At 42.2% G+C, this 9,752-nt stretch overlaps 1 protein-coding gene across 1 annotated transcript; it reads left to right on the top strand.

Annotated features, from left to right (window-relative positions):
* The first annotated feature begins 7,294 nt into the window (after positions 1 to 7,294).
* On the top strand, positions 7,295 to 9,219 carry LOC138985797 (endogenous retrovirus group K member 7 Gag polyprotein-like). Its single transcript, XM_070363531.1, is given in 4 exon segments — positions 7,295 to 7,360; positions 7,362 to 8,131; positions 8,133 to 8,227; positions 8,230 to 9,219. Coding segments are annotated over 4 exon segments (1,524 nt in total). The 3' UTR covers positions 8,823 to 9,219.
* The last annotated feature ends 533 nt before the right edge of the window (positions 9,220 to 9,752 follow it).

Raw genomic sequence — 9,752 nt, 5'->3', positions numbered from 1 at the left:
TACCCAAATTCTGCCCTGCATCAAGGCTGTGGTTTCAGCCTTAGGCTGCAGAGAGAAAATGTTGCCAAAAAAAGATGAAAACAAGGAATTAAAACTCATAAACATCCTTATTTATACATAGGGTAAGCCATAGCCAATATTAAGGTATCCATATTTAAATTTGCTTTCTTCACGTCCTTACTGGCTCCTTAATTTTTCACCAAAACCAAACTGTTCAATTTTGTTTTCTTATGGATGGTAACAAATGGGTCCTGATTTAATCTCTAGAGACCAGATTTTAAGAGCCTGTTTTTTAAAATATGAAAGTTACATGAATACCTATGTCCTCATCAAAGTCCAGATTTCTAACCATCCCAACTCTGTAAAGTAAAGCATCATTTAAAAAAAAAAAAAGAATCAAGGGAAAATATGTCTTTGTGGGCTGATTGGGCAACACAGAGAACTCCCTTGATTACAAGTGATATTCAAAGAGATTCTCTCTTCCACTTGGCCATTTCCTCTCAAAGTGACACTGAACAGGAGATAAGGTGTTTACTTAGGATGCTTCTGAGAATGGTTCTATTGAATACAGGTTTTACTAAAGCTGAAGAACCCAACTATCTTTGATCCCCTGAGAAAAAGTCTTCATCCAGTAAATGAAGGGCTATTAGCTGAGGAAGAGCAGCAATCAAGACACTGCCTTCGAGGGAAAGAGCAAAGTTTCAAGCCTGGAGCACAAAGGAGGCGACTGGGCCTCAATATACAGAGGGCAGTTCTGACAGAGAAAGTTATTACAGAAAACTATCAGGAGAGTTTGATTGTGGCCACTCCTGTTTCTCTTTTAAAATGGGACAGCTATTAATCTCGCTAATGTATAAGTGAAAAAGCAACCCATTTAATTTTGCAATAGCCTGGTACAGAGAAGGGCCAGAAACCCAACTCCTGGAAGAACATGTCACACCATCATGACTCCTCCATGATGGCCTGAGGTGCCCTCTCTCTTCACGCTGTCCCCTTAGACACATTTTGTTGATAAAGCATGTATGATAGAGTTCATGGGAGCTTAAAACCTGGGCTTTGGAATCAGACCGAGGGGTCTTGGCTCTGCCAGTTTACAGCTGTGAGATGGAATTTTCACCAAAGAGTGGCCTATTGTTTCTCTGAGGCCTTGACAAAGTCTACAAACTTCTTCCCCACAACCCACCCCCCTCTCCAAAAAAAAGAGTACTGTTTTTTTAAATGGTAGCCAAGACTGCAAAATCAAAGACAGAACAGGGAAGGAAAGAAGAAGGAGAGAACAGAAGGGAAAGAGAAAAAGAAGGAATGACAATAAATCCAGAATTGCAAGGCTGAGTAAGAAGGTGTGTGGGTTGACACTCATTTTAGCAGGAGTGGCATCAGCGTTTGGAAGAGATGTTTGTCAAGTCTGAATATTTGCAATCACATGAATTTTTCATGTCGTATAAACCACAGAGCTTGTAAATCTGAAAGACATTCTTTCAAAGGCCCTCTTGCTGAACAGTAAGTTTGCTTTTAAAATACATGCTAGGGATTTCCCTCTTGGTCCAGGGGTTAAGACTTCTTCCAATGCAGGGGGTGAGGGTTCGAACCCTGGTTGGAGAACTAAGATCCCACATGCCTCGCGGCCAAAAAACCAAAACATAAAACAGAAGCAATATTTTAACAAATTCAGTAAAGATTTATCAAAAAATAATACATGGTAGATATTATGTTTGACTTTCCAGTAACCATGCCCTACACATAGGTAGCAGGTCATGAAAACTCCATCCCATGGCCAGTGATGAGTCCAGGGACGTGTGCCAATCTGAGTCAAAGTGACTCAAGGAGAGAGTGGCTCAGGGCTCATGGGCAGGAAGAGTTTCTTCCACTCACTGGGCAGTAAATAAGGAAGCACAGCCCCAGACACTGCCTGTAGAGATGATGGGAGCTGGGGCTGTGAGCAGGGCCAGCACTTGGAGAGTTGAAGTCACGTAAGTCTCAGAGAAGGGGGTGCTTCATGCCCACCTACATCTGGACCTCTCACTAGAAGATGTAATAAATCTTATCTTCAGTAAATTTAGGGACAGCTTCCTACTTGTCCTGTCATGCAAAGTGACAATGCTATTAGTGTATTAAAGGCTCTGGAAAGCTCTGCAGTAAAGTAACCTCGGCTCAATGGACATGGGTTGGAGCAAACTCTAGGAGATAATGAAGGACAGAGAAGCCTGGAGTGCCGCAGTCCACTGGGTCACAAAGAGTTGGACACAACTGAGCAACTGAACAACAAAGCAGCCCCTACAATCCTGCATTTGGCCAACCTGAATTTTCAGAGAAATCCTCCTCTTCTTAACCCCTGTTAACAAGTCGTAGAACATGCTTAGAGATGCATGACTGCAGAGTTCAGTAACTTTAGCCTAGATCAGCAGCCCTTCCTTAAAAACAAAAGGGAGCTATCTCTAACTATCTCTGTTATTCAATCAGTACAGTCCCTCATTTGCCATTTTGAGCTGCTGTCCTCTAACCCCCTCTAACCCCTCCCCTGTGGTAGTAGTAAGAGGCACCATATTCTTACCTAACTCCATCCTCATCATTGTGGTCCTTAGTCATCAGCCAATCACACTCCTTCCCTGGGATTTTTTTCTTCCCAGAACTGAGTGAGAGAGTAAGCCTCTCTGCTTCACTCTTATTCTCACTCCCGCTCCCCTCCCTTCCCTTCCTTCCTTTCTCAGTCTCTCTCTCAGGTGACAGGCGTTGCAAGATGCAAGTTGTTTGTACCATGAAAGACAATCAGTCTTCAGTAAGAATATATGAACCAGATTGAAGATAACAAACTTAGAGAAGGAGAGAACGTCCCATGGGTGGTCAGGTCAGGTTCTAACTGTTTCTGAATCTCACTGCCTTTGTGCCTTTTCTGTAATTCAGTATTCCAAGTTCCTTGAATTATCTAAAATGGAGGCCTGCAAGCTAGCAGCCTGTGGATCAAATTCAGCTGCAGCCTGTTTCTGTCATTGCAATTTTATGGGACATAGACACACACATTTGTTTGCAGACTGTCAATGTCTGCTTTATGCTACAACAGCTGAGCTGAGTCACTACAAGAGAGCATATGGACCATGAAGACAAAAAATATTCATTATGTGGACCTTAAGAGAAAAAGTTTGCCAACCTCTGATCTAAAACAATTCAGCATTCTTCCAACAATTTATCGTTTTTGCCTAAGGTAGCTCCAGTTGCTGTCACTTGCAACCAAAAAAATCATGATACACTTGTCTTCAAATTTCCGTGTGCTCAATACACTCACGTGCCATCACATAGTTCATGTGCCATCCAACCCTGAGCTAAGCCCTTTGCCCTTTTCTGTGGCCTATCCTTTCTTTCTGATCATTTCTTTTTGCGCAGGGGTTAGGCCATTCCATATAATGTTTTTAGTCAAGGATTTCCATATAGCCTCCCCTTTATCCTTCCTTTCCACCTCATGATATCCTAAATTCTTGGCAGAGCAAGAGCTACTTCTCCTTCCTCTTTGGTTTTCCCCTCCTCTGGTACCAGGTACAAAGTAGGCACTCACTAAACACACAATGTATAGTGAGTTAAATTTTTCCTCCCACCAACTACATTCAGCTAACTCTCTTTGTAAGAGAAGCTGCCTTTTCAAACACTCCATTTTGCCAAAGACCAGCTTCCAGGCCAAATGTTAACAGGATCGCACCATCCAGAAAAGAATCCCCAATCAGTGATCAGTTTTAGCCTAAAACAGTTGTTTTCAACTATTGAAAACTGATGATTGTGTGAAAGGTTTTCTGCTAACCCTGAAATGAATGTTTGGCCCCTCTCTGAATTTCAGGCACCGATGCTTTAGAGCAAGGGTTGACAATACGTCCTATGGGCCACATCTGGCCTGTGGCCCATTCCTATCAGCTGAGGATCATTTTCACAGATGAACATTTGCAGCCCATGTGATGATAGGGAACATCCTCTTTGAACCCCCATTATGTGAAATGTTGTCCTAAAACATTTCTGGGCGGCTGCAGCAGCCTCACCCAGGAACTAACTCATTAGAAACACAAATTCTCAAGATTTCACTCCAGACCTTCTGAAACAGAAGCTCGTGGATGGAGTCCAGCAATCTCTGTTTTAGCAAGCCCTCCAAATAATTCTGATGCTCTAAAACAAAAGCAAGGGGTCAGCAAACCTTTCTGGAAAAGCAAAAGAGTAAATATTTAGGCTTTGAGGGCTCAGAAAATCAAAGCTGTTATATGGTATGTTCTACACACTAAGTTGCATCAGTCATGTCCAACTCTGTTGGCCCCATGGACTGTAATCCACCAGGCTCCTCTGTCCATGGGATTGTCCATGCAAGAAGACTGGAGTGAGTCGCCGTGTCCTCCTCCAGGGGATCTTCCCCACCCACAGATCTCTTACGTCTCCTGCACTGGCACGTGAGTTAGTGCCACCTGGGAAGCATTTATACAGAAAAGAGAACACAAACTTTCAAAAATTTTGCAATGTAATTCAAAATATAATATTATTGATAGTTTATAATAATAATAAAGTACTATTATTGTGTAATACAGGTCTACTGATGAGAAGTATGGAAATATTTTAGGATAACCTTTCACATAAAGGGGGTTCAAGTGGATGCTCCCTATCACCACATGGGGTTGCAAATGTTCATCTGTAAAAATTATTCTTAGCTCATAGGAATGAGCCATGGGTCAGATGTGACCCACAGGACATATTGCCAACCCTTGCTCTAAAGCCTCAGTGCCTGAAATTCAGAGAGCAAACAAACATTGATCACAGGGTTAGCAGAAAACCTTTCAATCAATCAGCAGCTTTCAACTGGGGAGAGGAAGACTTTGTCCCCGGAGGACATTTGGTATTGTTTGGAGACATTTTGGGTTGTCACAACTGTGGGGGAGAGAATTGCTTCTGTCAAAACATCCTACAATGCCTAGGATAAACCCTGTCAACAACGAATTGTCTGGCACCAAATGCCAGTCATGCTGAGGTTAAGAAACCCTCACATAGATAACCCTTTGCAGCTCACTTCAAGCCTGTAGGCCTCCCTTTCACCTCCTGTCCTCTTCCTCAGCCATACAGGCAGTGCCCAATCCTATTCCTACTGTAACTTCCCAATTCAGATTTGAACTTGATATCTTTAAGTGCCTTTGCAAGGATATTTACAAGAAGCAAGGTTGTTCTTTCTGGAGTTTTCAAATTTTTATTGCTGAAGCAAAGTTCATGTCAATTCTAAGACTAATTTAAGAGATGTCCTTCCAAAGAGAGCTTAGAGTCTGTTTTCTTCCAGGGATAGCCACATGAAACCAGATATTTGTTGTGAGGGGGAAAATAGTAAACAAGCTATTCAACAGGATCTTTGGCAAAAGAAAATATCCTAGGACGTCCAAGGATCTTGAGGACTCTATATGATAACAATAGAAAATAATGAAGCCTTTTTGATTTAGAAAACTTCTAACGATCCTGGTTGTGAAAAGGAAGTGGTAATTGATATTATTCCATCTCGAATTCCTCCCTTTAAAAATGACATATCAGAAGCTAAGGCGCTTTGAAGATCCTACTTACATAAAAGATAAATATACTTCCCATTCTGCATGGTGTGGTCCAAGTTCATGATTAGGTTATAAAATCATATTTGCTGAGTCAGATGATGGCTGGCACTCCTGGAAGTCACCTGAAGCCAGGTGGCCTCTTACTGGCAATAGACGAGAAGAAAATAGGAAAATATTGGTCTATACTAGGGAAATGTTGTTGTTTAGTTGTTAAGTTGTATCTAACTCTTTTGCAACCCTATGGCTTCTCTGTCCATGTGATTTCCCAGGCAAGAATACTAGAGTGGGTTGCCATTTCCTTCTCTAGGGTATCTTCCTGACCCAGGGATCAAACCTGTGTCTCCTGCATTAACAGGCGGATTCTTTACCACTGAGCAACCAGAGAAGAACAAGAAAAGGGAGATATTAGCTAATATTTAATGAGAGTTTATTATGTAGCAGGCACTCTCCAGGTGTTTTCCTATACTATATTATTACACAAGCCTGTGAGACAGGTACCACTGTCTTCTTTTTACAGATGAGGAAACTGAGGCTCAGAGAGGTGAATTAATTTGACAGGTCACACAGCCAATAGAGCCAGTATTGGGATCCAGGTATATCTGACTTCAAAAGTGAACTCTTAAACATTATTAAGTCACCACGGTTTTGTGGATACATATGGAACCATGTCATTTAGATATAAGCAATTCATATTAAGACAGTGTCTTTACTAACCAGGGGTTAGTGAGAACCTGGAAGTTCACAAAAAACCCAGAAGTGGGGCACCCTCTCGTGATGTGCAGCGTCCTGTGATGCTAGGGAGTTTCATAAGACTGATTTGGGTATGAGGTTTCACTCCATTATCAAAGACAGCCTCACCCATTCACCTTGGTGAGCCCCAGAGCACAGGGTGAGTGAGAAGTCTGTCTCCAAGAGTAACACGTGAGGCTGGGAAATTTATCAAGTTTGTAGAAGCGTTTTATACAAAATGGCTTTGCTGGTGGCTCAGCGGTAAAGAATCCACCTACAAATGCAGGAGACACAGGAGATGTGGGTTCAATTCCAGGATCAAGAAGATCCCCTGGAGTGGAAATGGCAACCCACGCCAGTATTCTTGCCTGGAAAATTCCATGAACAGAGGAGCTGGCAGGCTACAGTCCACGGGTGCGGGAGCTGCCCGTGAGATGGGTCCTTTGTCCGAAGGACACAGCTCTGGGAGCTGCCTCAGTCCTTGAGGGTTTTGCTTGCAAACATAGCTCTCTGTCCCGCCACCCCAGAGATTAGGCGCTTTTATTTAGGCACCAGGCACCTGGAGTTCTGTTCTGTTCTCACGCACAGAGAAATGTTATCTGAATAAAGAAATAATAACAGGGAGCCATTCCCATGCTCTCAAGATTTCTTGTGACTGTTTGTAAGATGTATAGGCTAACAAGAAAAATGTCAACTGTTTTGTCTCTCTCACGCTTTTCTGTATAAATTTGTTGAATAAAGTTGGTGTCAGACTGCGTCCCTTCGTGGTGACGTGTCTGAACCTCTCGACCCCATCTTTGTAGTCTCTTGCTTTAGTTTCTTTCTTAGCCCCGCCGCCGTTCTCGGGACCTGATCGACTTTGCCGCTGGCTCCGGCAGGTGGCGCCCGAACAGGGGACTCGAGAATCGGAGTGCGACGACGGCCGCTGCCCGCCAAGATTGAGGTAAGTAAAGAGGAATTCTAAGTAATTAAAAGTAAAGGGCAGGGAGGGTAATTGTCTAGAGTAATAAATCATGGGACAAGGCAATAGCCGCCAGTTATTTGTACATATGTTGAAAACTATGTTAAAAGGTAGGGGAAATTCATGTAAATAAGTTACAGCTAGAAAAGTTTTTACTTTTTATTGAAGAGGTTTGTCCTTGGTTTCCAGAGGAAGGAACAGTTAGTCTGGAAACTTGGAAAAAAATAGGAAAACAATTGCAGACATATTATTCCTTACATGGTCCCAATCGTGTCCCTGTGGATGCTTTTTCTTTGTGGACTCTCATAAGAGACTGCCTGGATCCTGAACATGAGGGACATAAAATTCAAACGGCTCTCAGGGATTCCACAGGACCCGAAGTTACAGAGCCTTCTGCCCCATCACCTGAGCCGCTTTATGCTGTGCCTGAGGGAACAGCTTATAAGGCTGGAGGGAGTGATGATGTGTTAAGCTCTGATGAACAGAAAGAGTTAAATGAACAAGCGGCTCAGAACCATAGAGAGGATATGCCTTGGGAGATGATGGTTAACATGGAATCCTCCCCAGGAAAAGGGGAATTAAAGCATTCAGGGCTTTCTGAAGAACAGCTGGAGAATTTAATTCAGAAGATTGTTATAGCAGTAAAAAAGGATGCACAGGGAGACTCCCACTCCAGCCAGCCTGTGCCTCCAGCATATCCTCCCTCGGTTCTTGCTGGACTCGATCCACCTCCGCCTTTCGTAGAACCGCGAGAGCTTATATCTATCCCTGCTTCTTTGCCCGGTGAAAACATAAAAATTAAAAGTGAGATATTATTATCTCCTCTTCAACAAGCGATTAAGCGAGCTAATGAAGAAGGAGAACATATTCCCGGGTTTCAGGAATCTATCAGTGTTTGAAAATGCTCAACAGCAGAGGTATTATGAGCCGCTGCCCTTTAAGCAACTGAAAGAGTTAAAAATGGCTTGTGCACAATATGGCCCGACTAAGCGTTTACTCAGGCTATTATAGAGGCTTTAGGAAATCAAAATCTGCCACCTAATGATTGGAAACAGGTTGCTCGAGCTTGTTTATCTGGAGGAGATTATTTACTATGGAAATCTGAGTTTGCTGAGCAATGTGGGATCACAGCCGATATCAACTGGCGACAGGGACTGAACACCACTTATGAAATGATGGTGGGAGAGGAGAATATCGAGACACTAATAGTCAACAATTATTTACCTGGAGCCTACCCTCAGATTAGTGCTGCGGCTCTACAAGCATGGAAAAAGCTTCCAAATTCTGATAAAAAGACTGAAGATTTATCTAAAATTCGCCAGGGGCCAGATGAGCCATATCAGGATTTTGTTGCCCGCCTGCTTGAGACAATTGGTAAAATGATAGGGGATGAGCAGGCGGGGATGGTGTTGACTAAACAGCTTGCTTATGAAAATGCCAATTCGGCTTGTCAAGCTGCCCTGAGACCTTACAGGAAAAAGGGAGGCTTATCCGATTATGTACGAATTTGTGCCGATATCAGCCCTTCGTACGTTCAAGGCATAACTTTGGCCACGACATTACAAGGGTTATTGCCTTAGCTGGTTTTAGTGGACGGCTTGATAATCATTATCCCTCAGATAAAATTTTGCAATTTGCTCATTATCACCAATTTCTCTTCCCAAAAATCATTGTTTCTCAGCCCCTTGCTGACGTCCTAACTGTATTTACTGATGGCTCTTCTAATGGAATAGCTAGTATGATTATACAGGACAATACTACCACCTGGCATACTAATTATAAGTCTGCTCAAGAAGTAGAACTATTTGCCGTTTTTCAGGCTTTATTACAAATTTCTGCTCCATTTAATTTATATTCTGACAGTCAATATATCATAAGAGCCTTAAACACTATTGAGACTGTTCCATTTATTGGTACCCTGAATTCTACTATCCAAACTCTTTTTCGTGATATACAACATTTAATTTGCTCCAGAGTTAATAAATGCTACTTTAGTCATATTAATGCTCACTCTGGGCTTCCTAGACCTTTAGCACGAGACAATGCTTTGGCTGATGAAGCTACACGTATATTTCCTTTATTGGAACAAATGGCAAAAACTTCCCACAGCTTACACCATCAAAACAGCAATAGCTTAAGACTTCAATTTGACATTACTCGAAAAGCTGCCAGACAGATTGTTAAACAATGTCAAACGTGTCCTCAGTTTTTAGCGTCCCCACTATGGAGTTAATCCTCGAAGATTGTTGCCAAACGATATATGACAAATGGATGTTACCCATATTCCTGAATTTGGTAAACAAAAATTTGTTCATGTTACTATTGACACCTTCTCTGGCTTTTTACATGCCTCTCTACAATCCAGAGAAGCTAGCAAACATTGTATAGCTCATTGCATTAAACGTTTTGCTGTTATAGGAACCCTAAAACCATAAAAACAGACAATGGTCCAGGATACACTGGAAAAAAATTTTCAATTATTTTGTACACAATTGTCTATCTCACATAAA

This window comes from Bos mutus, chromosome 26, assembly GCF_027580195.1.
Source record: "Bos mutus isolate GX-2022 chromosome 26, NWIPB_WYAK_1.1, whole genome shotgun sequence".
NCBI classification, from domain to species: Eukaryota; Metazoa; Chordata; class Mammalia; order Artiodactyla; family Bovidae; genus Bos; species Bos mutus.
Note: the sequence above shows the minus strand (reverse complement) of the source record. Positions and strands in the feature narration are given on the sequence as shown.